Below are 18,928 nucleotides of genomic sequence, written 5' to 3' on the forward strand. Positions count from 1 at the left end.
TACCACATAACAGACTTATTCAGAAAATAGAAGCACATGGGATTAAAGGGACAGTGGTAACTTGGGCACGTAATTGACTAAGGGATAGGAGGCAGAGAGGAGTGGTGAACTGATGTTTTTCTGACTGGAGAGAAGTATGCAGTGGCCCCCAGGGATTGGTATTGGGACCATTGCTTTGCTTGTTGTATATAAATGACCTGGGTAATGGGAGTATAATTTTGAAGTTTGCGGATGCTACAAAACTTGGCAATGTAATAAATAGCGAGCAGGATGGTAGCAGACTTCAGGAGGACATCAGACTGGTGAAATGGGCAGACACGTGGCAGATGCAATTTAATCTGGATAAGTGTGAAGTGATGCACTTTGAGAGGAATAACACTGAGAAGCTGTATAATCTAAATGGTACTATTTTGTGGGGGGAGGCAAGAGCTGAGGGACCTGAGGGTCCATATTCATAAATCTTTGAAGACAGTCAAAAAAGCATATGGGTTACTTGGCTTTGCAAATAGGGGCATTGAATACAAAAACAAGGAAGTTATGCTAAACCTTTACAAATTACTGGTTAGGCCTCAGCTGGAGTCTTGTGTCCAATTCTGGGCACCACGCTTTAGGAAGGATGTCAAGGCCTTTGTGAGGGTGCAGAGGAGGTTTACTAGGATAATACCAGGGAGGAGGTCTTCAGTTACATGGAGAGATTGGAGAAACTGGGATTGTTCTCCTTAGAGCAGAGAAATTTAAGGGGAGACCTGATGGAGGTATTCAAAATAATGAGGAGGTTTGATAGAGCAAATAGAGAGAAACTGTTTCCTCTGGCATGTGGGTCGGTAACCAGAGGTCATAGATTTAAAATAATTGGCAAAAAAACAAGAGGGGAAATGAAAACTTTTTCATGCAGTGTTAAGATCTGGAATGTACTGCCTGAAAGGGTGATGGAAGCAGATTCCATAGGAACTTTCAAAAGGCAATTGGACATGTACTTGAAGAGGACTAATCTGCAAGGTTATGGGGGGGGGGGAAAAGCTGGGGTGTGGGACTAAATTGGACAGCTCTTTCCAAGATCTGGCACAGGCATGATGGGCCGAATGGCTTCCTCCTGTGCTGTAAGATTCTATGATCCTCTGGTAAGGGAAATGGATGAGGATTCTTAATATTTATCAGCGGTTTGTCCGGGAGCAGCATTCTGCAAATTTGAGAATGTTACATATTAGCATAATTTATTGTCTGAATACCATGATTTTGTTTAAAATATTCAGAAGGTGATGAAAATGCCAGTTTTTAAAGCTATAACAAATTAAACATTTTTTTATATTTGTTCATGGGATGTGGGCGTCGCTGGCAAAGCCAGCATTTATTGCCCATAAACAAATCATTTGCCCTGAATTAGATACCTAATGGGCAAAGAGGCTAAGTTGCATGTAAAATTACATGAAAAGGTTGCTTTGTGTGTTCTGCACTCTATTTGTCTGTGCATGCTGGCCAGACTTCATTTATGCTAATAAAGCAAAGGACTGTGGCTAATTAAACCTTTGACCTTTTTTAGCTTTGTCATATTGGACTTCTAATAAGTGAGTAAGAAGGTTCCACATCCCATTTACTTGCTGTACCTAATTCAGATTAGGTCAAGAGAACTTTCACAGGATTTAACTATTGAGTGCGTAAGTTTTCATGTTAAGTGAAGCCTGAAATGAGTCTTTGTTGGATACTGGTAGAGAAGGTTGTTTCTCTACATCAAGAATATATTTGAAAAAAATTCTGATTCTTGACTAATGTAAGTTGAAATTTTGTTATTTCCAGGCAATAGAATATGTAATGTTTCACAAGTGAAAAGACAAAAGTTATTTTTAAAAAAGAGAGGTTAACAGATGGAGACTGTTGCCTTTCTCCCACTCTGCCCCACATATGTGATGTCCCACAGCTGCCGTCAGTGTTATCAGCCTCTCCACGGACTCTTCAGTTACAATTGCCATCTGTGACCAGGTTTTTTTTTTCATTGCAAAGGTGTCTTCCGCTCTATGGCTGTCATTATCAACCAAGCACCAGCTACAGTCCTGCCCCTAATCATTATAAGCACAACTGGAAAAACTTTAACCATTTGCTTTATTCCTTTCATAATACTGAATGTTCTGGATAAATTAGTTTCACTCTTTGTAATTTTCTTGTATACTTCTTTGCAAAGGAAGTTATTTAAGTTAAAGCAGATACCCTTGGTGTCAGCCTGCTTATTTCTTCAGCTCAGGCCACTGGATCCTGTTCCACTTTGCAAGCTTCTCCTTTTACAATTTCAGACCTGACATCCATAGCGCAGTCCTAATCAATGGGTGGGAGTCAGCTTTCCGATCAGATCTAGAGTCAGGCAGGGCTGTCCTCTCTTTGCGGTCTTGTTCGTATGTTGTATTGAGCTGTTTGCTGCGTCCATCAGGAAGGACGCAGGTATCGGGGGTGACAATCCCAGGCAACAGAGGCTCTCAGTACATGGACGACGTCACCATCTTCTGCTCTGACCAGCAGTCGGTCCACATACTGATGGGCATCTGCGACCATTTCAAGCTGGCCTCAGGCCAGAGCGAACTGAAAATAAAAGCAAGGCCATGTTCTTCGGCAGGTGGGAGGCCCGGTCCCTTGTCCTTCAACGTCCGGTCCGACTACCTGAAGGTGCTGGGGATCTTGGTTCGGGGGGGCCCCTGGCCTGCACAAAGAACTGGGAGGAGAGGGTCACCAAGGCCAAATAGAAACTTGGTATGTGGGTGGGGCAATCCCTCTCCATAACTGGCAGGAACCTGGTGATAAGGTGTGAGGTATTCGCGGTGTTGCTCTGTGGCCAGGGTCTGGCCCATTCCCCACAACTCCGCCGTCACAGTCACCCGAGGGTGGGTGTGTGTGTGTTCCCAGGTGACGTGCCTGCGGAGGAACCCCTTTGACCATAAGGCCGTCTGACAGTGGTCAACACGAAACATTCTCACATCCTGCAAGGAACTGAGGGTGGACTTCATCGATTTCTTCCCCCAACCAGATGGTTGATGCCATTTGGCAGAACATCTTGTTGCCAGAACTAGCCAACAGGCACCAGGATGTAACCTGGATGGTGGTGAGAGCGGTCCTTCCAACACGCACAGAACCTCAGCGCCACTGCAAGCTGCCCTCAAGGCTGTGGCTGGGAGGAAGCCGCCTTCCACCTCATGATGGGCTGCCCCTTTGCGCAGAGGGTGTGGAGAGAGATGCGTTGGTATCTGTCCCGGTTCATCCCAAACAGTTCGGTAACACATGACGCTGTGCTCTACGGGCTGTTCCCCAGGACGCACGCCGAGACATATCACCTGCGGCTGGAAAGCCATCAACTTGGTGAAGGAGACCCTTTGGTCCGCCCGAAACTTGCTGGCCTTCCAGCTGAAGGAGTTGTCCACAACAGTGTGTTGTCGACTGGCACACTCAAAGCTGCAGGAGTACATGCTGCAGGATGCACTGAGCTGAGGTGTGACCTATGCAAAGGCAACCCCACCTTGTATTGTACACTGTGAACTGTGTGTACAATACATGATGTGTAACTGTATTGATTGTACTGGGACCATTGAATTGTACTGTATGTACCACTGCAAATTGTATTACTTGTATTTGAAGCATGACTTGAATTGCATTGTATGTACCTTTACAAATTTTATGAATAAAGTATATTTTGAAATAAAAAATTTAAGACCTGACACCTCCCACTGCCTCAGCTATTCATACGTTCTTTGTCTCTCTTGTGCCTTTCTTTCTATTATGCTTCTTAACTTACTTTAGCCATTTAATCAACTGTTTTCCTTTTATGCACTTTACAGGTTGTCCTAGTCATCCTTCCTCTGTTGTGTTTCTTCTCTCTTCCAATCCATTTCCTTTCTTTTTTAAATGTTTATTTTTCATTTCTTTCCAAATCTGGTGATTGGTAATGCCTGAAAGTTTACTTGTTCTCTCCTAAGTTGCTTATTGACCTGAGGTTTCTAGTATTTTATGCTTTTATTTCAGATTTCCAACAGTTGCAGTTTTTTGCTTTTTATTTACAATCCCAACTTGGAAATATATCGCCGTTCCTTCATTGTCGCTGGGTCAAAATCCTGGAACTCCCTTCCTAACAGCACTGTGGGAGAACCTTCACCACACGGACTGCAGCAGTTCAAGAAGGCGGCTCACCACCTTCTCGAGGGCAATTAGGGATGGGCAATAAATGCCGGCCTCGCCAGTGACGCCCACATCCCACGAACGAATTTTTTAAAAAAAGGAAATGTGTTGGAATGGAGTTCGAAAACACAAACGCTCCTATAATGCTATGACCATTAGTATGACTCCAAAATTGATTAATGAACATTGTTAAAAGTGAGGGGCAAAAACCAAATTTGTGCGGTTTTTTTAGATTGTTACTGAGGAACTCATAAACCATTTGCAGCTGCACAGTCAAGTTGAAAAGTGAGTATCACGTGAGTCAAACCTAGCATTGGTGAACTAAACCAACAGGAAAATGTTGGCGGCTGTGCTTTCAGCCTTATAGGCCTCATTGTAATTACTTCTCTTAAACCCCTCCACCTGTCCACCTCTTTGACCAAGCATTTGGTCTCCCTTCCTAATTTCTGCTTATTTGGCTTGGTGTTCACTGTATTTGATTACTCCTCTGTGAAATGTTTTGAGGCATTTTCCTACATTAAAGGCACTATATAAATGCAAGTTATGTTCAAGTTTGGTTGTGCATTCTTGTATTTTGTTGCTCCAGCTGTTGTGGAATTTACCCCACAGTATAAATGGGGGGATTTCCTCCAGTACCTTGATCCCGAGGCAAGATTGCAGGGCCACATCTTGAAGCAAATTCTGGAGTTTAAAAGCATCATCTGTTATAGCTGGGATAGTTACAAATCAGTCCACAGTTTTCCCCTCCCCCTCTGTCCTGTACATGCTCTGGCTCAAAAGCTTCATTTAGTAATTTCTTGTTTGTGACGATGGGCGGGTGCAGAACTTTGTTTTTAACAAGTACTATATATGACCAGCATGAAAAATTACAGAAAAAAGTACAAGAAAAAGGGAAATGTGAAAAAGAAATCCTGTGATCAGTGGGGATATTTAAGCAACAACTGTACTTATAGATTTATAGTAATTTGCTTTTTGAATATAAATTCAAATGCATGTAAATTAAGCTGTTTTGGAACATTTTGATTTTGTAACATGAAATTTGGCTACTAGAAGAATTACGCTTATTTCAAAATAAAGCCGCATTGTCTTAAAAGGGCAATGATATGATTTTGGTAAGGCAACGGTGAAAATTCAAACACTTTGAGAACATAACTTTAGTTATGCATTAAATTTATATCCACTTTTCATATGAGCTTTCATAGTATTTATTACATCTGTGAACATTGTTAAAATCACAAATAAATATAGATTAAAAAAGGCCCTACAGCAAATCTAAAATTTTGGTCTCCAGTATCCTACCCAGAAGGCCATTTCAGATGTTAATCACACTGGCATCAGTCTTGAACTTTTAATAGTTTATACCTATGTTCTCTTGTCCATACTTGTGGATTAATGTTTTCTATTCCAAATTACATCCTGTATACCTGTACAAGTTCCCCCCTCATTCGTGGCATTGCCTCATAACCTTATGGCCCTTTTTGTTAATTGTATGATTTATCTAAATCAGTTAATTGTATTCAGGTGGTGGGTATCAATTGAGGATGGTTATCCTTTTTATAGGAGAGATAAGTGTGTGTGTGTTCATGCTCTCTGAATAAAGGTTGGAAGCAACTAAATAGCAAGCTCTAGTATTCTATCCTTCACCATATGCTTATCTAATTTTACCACTTTTCTGCACTGCTTCCAGGGATTCAATGTTTCTCTTGTGCTTCAGTGACCAGAAATGCATGGAATATTCAAGGTTCAGTCTGACTAGAGTGCTATATAAAATTAAAGCTAAAATTCTATTCTATTGATTGCCCCACTGCAATAGCTGGACCTGGTAGAGTAAGTTCATTGAGAATTGACACTACATTGTTATATGCCTATCTCTGGCCTTCATGCATGGGCTTGCTGAATTTAGACCAGATCTCTCTCTCATCCCCGACTGGTTCAAACTCATTTATTGAGTAAGTATCTCATTTTTCATCCAGTCTGTAACGACTTGCATTTATCTATATTGAATTCCATCTGCTATAATTCTGTCCGCTTACAATTTCGGAAAACAAGGATGAGAATTTTAAAATCGAGGCTTTGCTAGAATGGGAGCCGATGTAGGTCAGCGAGTACAGGGGTGATGGATGAATGGGATTTGGTGCGAGTTAGGATAAGAGGATGTAATCTGTTTAACTTCGTCATCACCAACCTACATCTCTCCACAATATCACTGGTAAGAGTGACAATTGCACAGTCCTCATATTCATTATGCTACTGAAAACATTGCTACTGTGCTAAGTAGGTCAGAATAAGGACAGCTCAATACTGGGCATCCACAGGCTATCGACAACAAACATGTATACCACCACAATCTAGAACAGCAGCCAGGTGGGAGAACCCCCCCGTGGAAACACCCCCCCGATAACTATAGATTATGTCCAATTTGATTAACCACCTGATATACTACAGAGTCCATCTGCTAGGCTTAAACACCTGATATAATATAAAGCTTGCTTGTGGCTGTTAACCATCCAATGTACCACAAGGCCTGTCTTCTGAGATTAAGTATCAGATATATGAGAGTCTATCTGATCTCCTGGGATTAATTACCCAATATACCACAGTTATTCTGTCTTAAAATTAAACACCCAATATCCCACAGAGTCAAAACACACAGGACCCACCTGCTTGGTTAAATATCCTGATGTAGCATAGTCTATCTATTGTGATTAACACTTGTTGCAACTCCACCCTCCCACCCCCAAATACCACATAGTCTTTAATTCTAGGAGACAGACAGATAGGATGTTACAGATTCTGTGGGTGACATAATTACTGGGATGACTGTCATCTAGCAACAGCCAATCAGTTTGATACCTGCTGATCCTAAACAATTTTTAAAAATTGTTCCTGGAATGTGGGTGATCTGTCAAGGCTGCAGTTTATTGTCCTAGTTACCTGAGAAGGTGGTAGTGGTGGGCGTTCCTCTTGAATAGCTCCAGTCATTGTGGTGATGATGCTCCCACAATGGTGTTCGGGAATTCCAGGATTTAACCAACCAAGAATGAAGGAATGATGATATATGTCCAAGTCAGGATGAATGTAAGGACTTGCACAACATCAGGTTATAGTCCAACAGTTTTATTTTAAAATAAAACTGTTGGACTATAACCTGGTGTTGTGCAAGTCCTTACATTTGTCCACCCCAGTACATCACCGGCATCTCCACATCAAGTCAGGATGGTGTGTGACTTGGAGGGGAACTCTGAGCTGTTGATCCCATGATGTTGCTGCTCTTGTCTTTCATCATTGGGCTGGGAGTTACTGCAATATATTCTGTAGACAATACCTACTGCAACCACAGTGTGCCAGTGCTGGATAGGATGAGTGTTAAGTCAAGTGCAGGGATGCCAATCAAGTGGACTTTGCTATCCTGAGCTTCTTAAGTGTTGTTGCAGCTACACACATCCAGGAAAGTGTTGATATTCCATCACACTCATGACCGTTTTAGATGGTGGAGAGTCTTTCAGGAGGCAGGAGGTGTGCCACTCATTGCAGAGTACCCAGCTACTGACCTGCTCTTGAAACCATGGTCTTAAATGACTGGTCCCAAGGATACTGATGATGTGGACTCAGAAATGGTGATGCTATTAAAGGTCAGGTGGTGATGGCTGAACTTTCTCTTGTTCAAGATGGTCATTACCTGGTACTTAAGTGGTGTGAATGTTACCTGTTCAAACCTGTAGGCTAGCATAGGCTGTTTCATTATCAGAGGAATTGTGAATAAAGCTGAACACTGTGGAACTATCAGCAAACAGTCCCAGTCTGACTTTGTGATGGAGGGAAGGTCAGTATTGAAGCAGCTGTAGATGGTTGGGCTGAGGATGATTCCTTGAGGACCTGTCGTATCAATGTCCTGAGACCCTGATGATTGGCCTCTGACAACCACAATCATCTTCCTTTGTATCAAGTATGACTCCAGCCACAGGAGGGTTTTTCTTTTGACCCCCATTGCCCTCAGTTTTACTGAGTCAAATACTATCTTGATGTTGAATGTAGCTACTCCCACCTGTCCTCTAGGACAGCTTCTCCCTGCCCCAGACTGCAGGAGAAAATAAAAAGATCTGAACAATAGGACAAAAATATAGAGCAAAACAATGAATCTAATCCATTATACAGAACAGTAAAAACTACTATCACTAAAATTGAAACTATTTGTAATCTAGGATTTAGTAGGATCTTCGAAATTAAGCTACTTACCAATGTAATAAATTTGGTCTTTATTTTTGGTTTGTTTTTTTTTGTCCTTAAGTATAGGTACTAAAATTGGAATGCATTTGGCAATCATCAGTGTCATTCCAGCACAGGTTTCCATGCTGCTATTGTCATGTGGTACATAGTTACTAACAAGGTAAAACAATACCTCTTCTAACAGAAAGAGTCGAGCATTACTCATAGACCTCCATTCGGAAACTTCATCAAATGATTTAGCAGAAATTAATTAATGTGTCGCAGACTCACTGGGATTCAGTGAACTGTAACGTACCTAACAAAAAGGCTGTAGATTCCATTGTCCTACACCTCTGTTTGTTGAAGAAAGGAAGACAAGTTTGAAGATTTTGTGATGGCAGAAAATAAAAGCTATGAGCAACCTACCAAACCAGAGGATGATCTAGGTGTAAGTGTAAGTGCACCAGGTTCTTGTTAAGTAAAGAACTTATTGTCTATTTGGGTTGCAAGAACTGACTATGAAATGCTAATATATTGGATACGTGTTTAATAGCAGTGAAAAGTAATTTTATGTGTGTAAGATTGGCTGATTTAAGAACAGAAACCAGTATTAAATATATAATTTGATGCTTGATATTTGTGCATCAAAGTGTGATATTTATTTAAAGGAGTGATATAGTTGGTCAGCCTATTTCACAGCAAAGGATATAGTAGATTTATAATTATTGAAAGCCTATTTAAAATTCTTCCATTATTTCACTGTTATTTTATCATTTATTGCTTATTTACATTATCAGCATTTAGATACAATGTTTTATCGGATGTTTATGTGTAATTATTGTAAGAAAAATATTATTCTTTATATATTGGCTGCCTGTTGTCCAGTGACTCTATTCACAGGTAATTTGATGTATAGAGCGTGGTTGCGATGTTTAGAGTAGTTCAATTTTGAGCTTTGAAGTGGGATACAGCAGAGGGAGGGGAGCTGGGATGTGGAACACAGTGAGCTCAGAGTGGTGAACAATGGTGTGGGCAGGGAAGTGGAGAGGGGTGCAGGGTGAGGGTGAGGGCAAGGGAATGGAGTATAGGGACAAAGAATAGAGCACAAGGAAGGTTGGAGAGTGGAGCACAGTATGCGTTGGGCAGGATAGAGCAAGGCAGGGGGAGGGGAGGAAGCAGAGAACAAAATTTTAAAATTAATTCTGGACTTCAAGAGGACTTGGCTTGACTTTTAATAATGCCAAGGCCAAGGTGAACTGTGATGGCAGCTATTCTGAGAGAATTTTCCCCCTGGATTTGAATTTCAGAAGGAAAAAAAAGTTACACTCAGTGGAAAGTGGAAGACTTAAGCTGAAATCCTTTAAAGTGATATCCACAGTAACAGAGTTACATTCTAGAAGTTGTAGTTCATCGCAGAATGACACTGGTGCATTCTGGGTGTATGCTACTTAGTTTCTTCATTCATCCAAGGCCCAGGTACATGATGGAAGCCAGAGAACATAATAAAACTCAATCCCAGGTCTCAAAAAAGGAGCTGGTCAGTGTAAGAGAAACCTCTTCATTTCTAACATGCCAGATTCAAAATTAACTGAGTGATGCAATTGATGTATAAACAGAAAATACTTGAAATACACAGCAGGTCAGTAGCATCTGCGAAGGGAAAAGACAGATTATGATATTTTGGGCGTGTACCCTTCATCATACTGATTTTTTAAAATGATAGTTGTGCTACCAAACTGGTACTTTTGGGGGAAAAAAATTTAATAATTTCATTGACTAATTTTGCACAGGTTCCTTGTTCTCAATTGGTAGCCTTTTGAACTTAACTATGTTTGAATGAATCAACATAATTAACTTTACAGATAGTAGTTGTTTAAGCCAGACAGAAAGTGTGATGGGGGTTGAATTTTCATGGGAGTTCTCCCAATTCTTCACTGTGACTTCAGTGACAGATCCTTGGAAACCCAGACAAATGGTGTTAACATCAGTTATGCCGTTTCTCCAGGGTTTCAGCAGATCTTCCACTAAAGTTACAGTAGATGTTTGGGAGAACCTCCCTCCCCCCCCTCCCCCCCCCCATAGAAATTAATGGTGATAGACCATTTTCCTTGCTATGAACACATTTAAATTGTTGCATACAGATTTAAAGTGAGATGTGTACTATACACAAGACTTTTAATTTATCAAGGTTGGGCTCTTGCCACAATGTACTATGAAAACTACTGTTTTAGTGAGCATCCTATAAAAGCGATTCATTTGCATTATATTTAATGATCAAAATGTCTGAATGTGGTTGGAGGTGCAATCTTGTTATAGGGTATGGGTGCAAAGCACTTATCTTCTTATCCACTTTAAGTTCAGTACTTAATCTTTTTGTTTAGCTGAATAGCAAACAGCTTTTCCTACACTAGTGAGTGTGAACTATAAAAACATAAAAATGTATGAAATGAGAAAAGGCCATTGAACCAATCCATCTCAGTCCATTATTCAGGCCCTTTCCAGGGTCCAATCTAACTGTTTTTTCTTTCCGAGGCAGTGGAAAGGTAATAATCTGAAGGAAGAACAGCATAGATTTGTCTGCTGGAAACAAAAGGGGGTAGAAATTGGTCATCATTGCACCCGTTTTCCAGATGGAAAATGGGGGCATAAATTATCAGTTTTGCAGGGCTATACCCTGTGCACCAAGGATACCTGAAGAGCGTTTAAAGTCAGATTGGCCTCAGACAATTTTCAGGCGTCTGGGGCAGCCACCTAAAAGAGGTATTCGGCGTCTTGCCTATGTTAATGTTTTAGGACCCCTCAGATAAATTGGGCTGCCCTGAGTGGAGCAAGTCCCGGGCTTGCTCCGCTCAGGTTTTGCTGGTGAGGAAGCGGCCAGCCCCAAAATTTTTTAAAATATTAATGTGGAGCCAGGAGGAGCAGGAATTCTCCTCCCTGTTCCACAGCTGTTCTGCCGGCCGCAATCAGCCCCCCTCCTGCTGTCCTTTCCCTTATCCCCCTCCCCGCCATTCTCTTGGGGCTTACTTGAGGCCACTGCTGGCGAGGCAAGCAGCCCAAAGTTCAATCCTCTTGAAGGACGAGCTGCCTGTGGAGGCAGGACAGGTGCCAACAGCTCACTAAAAAGAACATGTTTGGTACTCTGGCAGTTTTAAACCACTAATACCACCACAGTGCTGATAAAGGTAGTAATTTCATCATTTGTTCAGGCGCACTTGCTATTACCAACCAAGAGATTCTCACTCAGAATAGTAACGACTATAATTTCCTCTAAAATTGTTATTTGTGTAATTATCCTCTTACTTCCAATAATAGAATTAAAGACGCAAGATAATTTTTATGGCTCAAATATACAAACCATGAAGTCACTTTCTAGAACATATTCAGCGCATTCACAAATTATCTGAAATTCTCCCCTATGCAATGGGCAGATGCCAGTGAATGCATACAATGTCCAGGCATGGTTCATGTACTGTTCACCACAACATTAGTGGAGTGGTTTATACAGCATGACAGAAGCCCTTACAGTGATGCAAAATCTGCTTGTAATTTTCATTACTCGCCTGATGAAGGGATTGATGTGGTCATGAAAGCTATTGTCTGTACCTTCTAATCTAAAATAATCTTAGTACAGTGCTTTCTTTGATACTTTTTAAAATCATATTAATGGGTCCAAACATATATTTTGGATTAATGGGAAATGTCAGCTGCACTGCTTCACAGTGAAGCTTCCAGGGAAGTTTTGAACTGTAATCCTGATTCCACGGTCCATTACTGTGTGTGGTGTTGTATTTCCTTAATAAATAATAGCATCAGGAAGGAAGGACATACTATACTATACAGTCACCTGGATAATGTAGCTGTTCTGCTATGTTTATCTTAAATGATGCAATGACACACAGCATCTATTATTTAAGGCATTTACACTGAAATTTAAGACCATCAGCTGTTCAGAGCGTAGTAAACATTTGAAGATGAGATTATATTAAGGTTTATATTCTCCTGGACTTTATCAGTTAGTTATATCACAATGTAAGGGTCTGTATCACTGTAAAATGTATAACATTATGTAGGTACATTAATAACAAAGAAAGAATCCAAATAGCTAGGATTGTCAGTATTAAAATTCCAGATATTTAGATTAAAGGCAGTACTGTGCAAGTTCTTAAAACATCCCATATATCACTGTATTCCAAGAACATATTCAATATTTTCTAATACCAAAGTCCCATTTATCTACAACTGGCTTTAAATGATGATGTTGACCTACGAGGTCACATTTCTTGCTTTTGTAGAAAGTGGACTATGCTCTCATTAGTTCAATTAATATACAGATGTGTGAACAGCCCTGATACCTATGTTAATAATTTAACTCTTTCTTCCTTCTTTTACATTATTATAATACAATTCATGTACAAACTCTGATGGATCCAAAATCCATTTTGCACAGTAAATGAACAGCACTCCAAACTCCAAAATGATTTTAATTCCAACTGCAGGCTCAGGTTTGAAGGCAAGTGGATGAAATGGTCATTGTAGCATCTACTCTGAATCTCACAGTTCAAATTACTGGTGCTCCCCTGACTAATTCAACTACCTCACGTAACGGTTTCCCTTACTTGTCTGCTACAGTTATTGATTGAAGAAAATGCATTGGCTGAATGGTAGCACTCTTGCCTCTAAGTCAGAAGGTTGTGGGTTCAAATCACACTCCAGAGGCTTGAGCACATAATGTAGATTGACACTTCAGTGCAGTACTGAGGGAGCACTGCACTGTTGGAGATGTCTTTTGGATGAGATGTAAAACTGAGGCCCCATCTGCCTTCTCAGATGGACGTAAAAGATCCCATGTCACTATATGAAGAAGAGCAAGGGACTTCTCCTGGTGTCCTGGCCAATGTTTATGCCTCGACCAAAATCATTAAAAACAGATTATCTGGTCATTATCTCATTGCTGTTTCTGGGACCTTGCTGTGCACAAATTGGCTGCCACATTTCTTACATTACAACAGTGGCTACACTTAAATACTTCATTGGCCATGAAGCACGTTGGAACGTCCTGAGGTCGTGAAAAGCACTATATAAATGCAAGTTCTTTCTTTCTTGCTTTATGATAATTCTGTGCATGTGTAAGCATGATTTTTTTTCATCTCTGGATGCATGGTGGATAAAAGTTTATTACCTAGCTATGTATTGTCTGAAAAATAGCTCATCCAAAAATCTGCTGCCTATATCCTATCCCGCACCAAGTCCCACTCACCCATCACACCTCTCCTCGTTGACCTACATTGGATCCCAATTCTCCAACCTTATAACCCCCTCCTTGAACTCGCTGTTCCTCTGACTCTGGCCTCTTATGTATCCGTTCCTTCACCATCTAGGCCCTATGCTCGGGAATTCCCTCCCTAAACCTCTCTGCCTCTCTACCTCGCTCTTCTCCTATAAGATATTTCTTAAAACTCACCTTTTTGACCAAGCCAATGGTCACTCCTCCTAATAAATCCTCCTTTGGCTTGGCATCCATTTTTGTTCGATTACATCTCTGTGAAGCACCTTGGGACTTTTTTTCTATGTTAAAGGTGCTAAATAAATGCAAATTGTTGTGAACTATAAAATAATGTTACTTTCTTCTCTTCTTTTACTTCTTTTGCAGGTTTCTGAAATATCAGTCCATGTGACCAATTTGGATGAAATTGTGCCTGTGAAAAGGAAATACCCACGAAAAGGGAAAAAGAAATCCAAATTATCAAGGAAATGCCGGCTTGAGGAAACAACTGAGTGTTTCTATATCAACAAAAAAATTATCCTCTTTACTCTGATGATTCTTGTTATTGTGATAATAACATGGACCTTATTGTGGGTCTTTGTCTGTATGTATTTCACTTACCTATCTCCATAGAAAAAAATAATTTAATTTTCTATATTTTGGTGGATTAATAGGCTATTCAGGTATCGCTTCTATTTTGATACCAAATATGTGCCATAAAACCAAGAATGAACAGAATGGCCTTGGCTCAATTTAACACAAATTAAGACCAGTTTATAAAGACAAATTGAAAGCATTAAAATTGCTCGCAAACTCTACAGCACAATTGAGAACTTAACTCTGGCTCAAATAGTTATAAGTTTGTATTACAAGTTTAGGGTCTGCTGTAGATATCGTCTCGGGTTCAGCGACATCAGTCGCTCCTGTAAGTGACACGAGTGTCTTACTGTTATGGGAGATGACTCACATTGTCCTATATCTACTTGTACAATAACATTCCTGGGGATGTAACAGTAGTATCCTCTTGTGAACTAAACTGAGTGTTTGTGTCTTTCACTCATCACCTCATGTATCTCTCCAATCTTTCTGAAGGCAGCCTAAGAAAATACTGGGCAAGACAAATTCTGATACCAATCAACAATTCTTTATTCCACAGTAAGGCGAACATCGAGAATAGCAGTTAACCAGACTATTTCTTAATTCCATCAGTACAACTATACCTTCACAAAATAATACAAAAAAAAGAACACGCTACCCGCCCCCCCCATCAGTGGAATGTCTAACTTGACTGAAACAAGATGACTTCTAACTGTCCTCCATTATTGCTGATCTCTCTGCAAAAAGCCATCTCCGATTTCTCTTTTAAAACCTGATTGAACACATGCGTGTCTTTGTTCCACTCTTTCCTGTCCCCACAGGAATTTGAGACTTCATTCCCAACCTCTTTCCCCCGAGGGTTTGCCAGCAGAGTTGCTATCAAATGTGCGACCATGCCCCCTCCCTTTAAATCAAGCTTCATACAAAGCTCAACAGGGAGGGACATTTTTTACTCTCAATGGTGTGAATATTTTTTGGGAGCCTTTGAGATAAGATAATGACTCCTATTGTTCCTGATCATCATGGGTAATCATATCAATATGAACAAAAATCAAAATACTGCAGCAGCTGCACAATGTCTGGATTTAATAGACAATTTCCAAATCCCTGTAGCCTTTTTAAACATGTGTAAGTTCATTTTGTTTTAAAATCTACCATTTAAAGGTAACTCTTTTCCAAATGCTCTAGAATCATAGAATCTTACAGCACAGAAGGAGGCCATTTAGCCCATCGTGATTGTGCTGGCTCTTTGAAAGAGCTGTCCAATTTAGTCCCACACTCCAGTTTTTTCCCCATAACCCTGAAAATTAGACCTCTTCAAGTACATGTCCAATTGCCCTTTGAAAGTTCCTATGGAATCTGCTTCCACCACCCTTTCAGGTAGTACGTTCCAGATCTTAACAACCCTCTGTGTGAAAAAATTCTTCCTCATTTCCCACTTAGATCTTTTGCCAATTATTTTAAATCTATGGGGCATAATTTTAGGCTGGAGTCAGGAAGGGGGCAGGGGTCGAATTGCGGACGGTAAACCTGGAAGCACGGGGGCATGGCGGCATTGGTGGGCATGGGGGTCACCGGGGGGGGTTAGTCATCGCGGGTCAGACATCGGGGGGGGGGGGGGAAATCGGGGGTTGTAGGGAGGGTTCAATCATCATGGGTCATCGAGGGGGTCAGTCATCGGGGGAGGGATCAGGAGGGGGATTTGGGGGTCATCGGGGGGGGGGGAATGGGTGTCAGACACCGGGGGGGGGGGGGGGTCAGTCACTGAGGGGAGGAGTCAGGATTGGGGGTTATCGCGGGGGTCGCGATCATTGTAGGGGGATGCGCGATCGTTGGGGGTGGGAGTCGCGATCGTTGGGGGGCAGCTGCATCTAGGCTTGTTGAGCCTGGGGGAAGCACTCCTACTCATCTGGGCCTACAAACAGTGCTATAAAGGAATTTACCTGCAGTTTCAGGACTTCTTGCCTTCTCTCATGCGAAGGAGAAGGCCCAGGAATCCTGGCCCCCAGAGATTGAAATCACAAAACCTTTCAAAATGGAGGCCCGCAGCCTACTTGAAAAGTTTTGGTGACCAACCCACCTCCTGACAACAGGTTGGTTGCCCGCCCCTCGGCCCACCTTCATAAAAACCTGAAATGGACGGGTTTGAAATTGTTGAAATTTTCAATGCCCCCCTGCCCCCAACCCACCTGTTTTTCCCATTTAAAATCCTGCCCATGACCTCTGGTTACCAACCCACTTACCAGAGGAAACAGTTTCTCCCTATTTGTTCTATCAAAACCCCTCATTATTTTAAATGCCTCTTTCAGGTCTCTCCTTAACCTTCTCTGCTCTAAGAAGGACAATCCCAGCTTCTCCAGTCTCTCCACATAACTGAAGACCTTCATCCTTGGTATCATCCTGGTAAACCTCCTCTGTAGCCTGTCCAAGGCGATGTCTCCCTTCCTAAAGTGTGGTGCCCAGAATTGTGGAAAATTGTTGTAAAAATGGTTAAAAGGTCACAAAAGATGATAGTTTGTTTTTGATTTCTGGTAGGATGAGTGATTTTTGCCTCTGTATTAGAAATTTAACCCTGACACATGTATTTTCAATCTCATCCATTCAAACTAACCAAATGTGTATTGGCTCTAATTTGTGCCAGACCCTAAATAAAATCCTGATAATCCTGTCCTCAGTTAACACGCAGGTAAATGAGATAATGGGGTAGTTTTTCCCTCCATGTGGTTTATGGGCCACCAACCAGCTAATAGTTCTGACAGGAGCCCTTTCCATTTTGAGGGCCCATGGATCACAGGCAAAAATGCGTGCCCAGGGGCAGGCTGCCAGCGCAATATTGAGCGGCCTGGCAGCGGTGGAAGTTATGCTATAATTGTATAAAGCTCTTGTGAGACCATATCTGGAGTACTGTGTTTAGTTCTGGGCATTGCACTTCAGGAAGGATATGTTGGCCTAGGAGGGGGTGCAGTGCAGATTCATCGGAATAATACCAGGGCTAAAAGGGTTAAGTTATGAGGCCAGGTTGCCTAGACTAGGCTTGTATTCCCTCGAGAATAGATGATTAAGGGGTGATCTATTTGATGTGTTTCAGATGATTAAATAATTTAATATGGCAGATGGAGAAAAACTATTTCCTCTGGTGGGGGAGTCCAGAACAAGGGGGCATAACCTTAAAACTAGTGCCAGGCCGTTGAGGGGTGATGTCAGAAAGTGCTTCTTCACACAAAGGGTAGTGGAAATCTGGAACTCTCTCTCTCCCAAAAAGTTGCTGAGGCTAGGTCAATTGAAAAATTCTAAACTGAGATAGATAGATTTTTGTTAGGTCAGGGATATGGAGCAAAGGCGGGTAAATGGATTTGAGGTACAGATCAGCCGTGATCAAATTGAATGGTGGAACAGGCTCGAGGGGCTGTTCCTATATTCCTATGCCTCCGGGTCCGGAAAAGGGGTAGTTTGGAGGGATCCGTTTTCGGGAGAGGAGACCTACTACAACAGCAGCCCAGGTTATTTTTGTAGAGCCCGGAGGAGCACCCCTGCTCCTCCTGGCCCCACAAAAATAAATAAGTACTTACCTTTGGGCTTCTCTTCAGCTGGACTGCCAGCTGATACTGGTCAGAGTGTGCATGGTGCACATTCCGTCCAGTTGAGCCCTAAAATCGGGGTCCTATTGACGTCATAAACCAGCTCTGAGCTCATTTCAGGTGGCCGCCTGGCCCGCCTATTCCGAGGACCCTGGCAAAATGGCAACGGCCACATCAGTGACGGGAACCCGACGGTAGGTTCTTCCCTGCAATTTCTGGGGCACTACCGTCCTGGTTTCTGCCAGGCAAGAGGCCTCAAAATCTCCCTCAATGTTTTGTTCTTCAAAGTTTTGTTAATCCGTTCAGAAAGGTGCAATTAAATTGTAAGTTGCTTTTGCTGCTTGCACTGAAGGAGTAAATTTTTCTTTCATTTTAAAATGTAGCGTCACGTTCATTAAAAATATATGTTAAAGATGTAACTTTCTTTCTCTCCATTGTGCAGTGCGGACTCAAAACAGTAAGGCTTTGTATTTCGCTGGATTATTCCGTATAGCTAATGTTGAATTTGTCCCTGAGTATCGAAGAAAGGACTCACCTGAATTTCTCTCCATGGCAGATAAAGTTCAGCAAGTGGTAAGAAACCTCTGTAACACTATATGACATATGATAGAATATGGAAAATATTCCATGACAACTCAACTACATAATCCATGAGCAAGAAGGTTCCAGGTGGGTTACATCACAGTTGGATTATCATGAAAAATTTCCACATATGACGTATAAGTATTGTGAAACTCGAGCTCTTTTGATATTTGTAAATAGTTTATATGCTTTTTTTTGTGAGATACTCGCTTCTCTGAGCACAGTTCTACCCAATATGACATGTTGGATCAAATCTCACTGCTGTTACAGCACATTGCTGATCCATTGTAGCCTTCATGTTGGTGGATTCAGTGGGTGTTATTTAATGGATCTCTGGACTATTTAATGTCATAAACCATATTCCGAAATAATTGTACAGACTTCATTCATAAACTGCATAAATTTATATATGGTGCCGATTATATTTTATGTAAAGTTGTATTTTTGTCTTTTCAAAAACTCTGCACATTTTCAGTTTCCATATGATGAAAAGGTTGAATGTGAGTAGATGGGTGAAAGTAGAGGGATAGTAATGTTTAAGATGTAGTCT

At 41.4% G+C, this 18,928-nt stretch overlaps 1 protein-coding gene across 1 annotated transcript in view; it reads left to right on the forward strand.

Annotated features, from left to right (window-relative positions):
• Positions 1-8,752: 8,752 nt before the first annotated feature.
• tmprss7 (transmembrane serine protease 7) overlaps positions 8,753-18,928 on the forward strand; it is a 61,241-nt gene continuing 51,065 nt past the window's right edge. The window contains exons 1-3 of the mRNA XM_067993048.1: positions 8,753-8,812; positions 14,009-14,225; positions 18,239-18,369. Coding sequence (XP_067849149.1) covers positions 8,753-8,812; positions 14,009-14,225; positions 18,239-18,369 — 408 coding nt within the window. The remainder of the gene's footprint in view (positions 8,813-14,008; positions 14,226-18,238; positions 18,370-18,928) is intronic.

This window comes from Heptranchias perlo, chromosome 11 (genome assembly GCF_035084215.1).
Source record: "Heptranchias perlo isolate sHepPer1 chromosome 11, sHepPer1.hap1, whole genome shotgun sequence".
NCBI classification, from domain to species: domain Eukaryota; kingdom Metazoa; phylum Chordata; class Chondrichthyes; order Hexanchiformes; family Hexanchidae; genus Heptranchias; species Heptranchias perlo.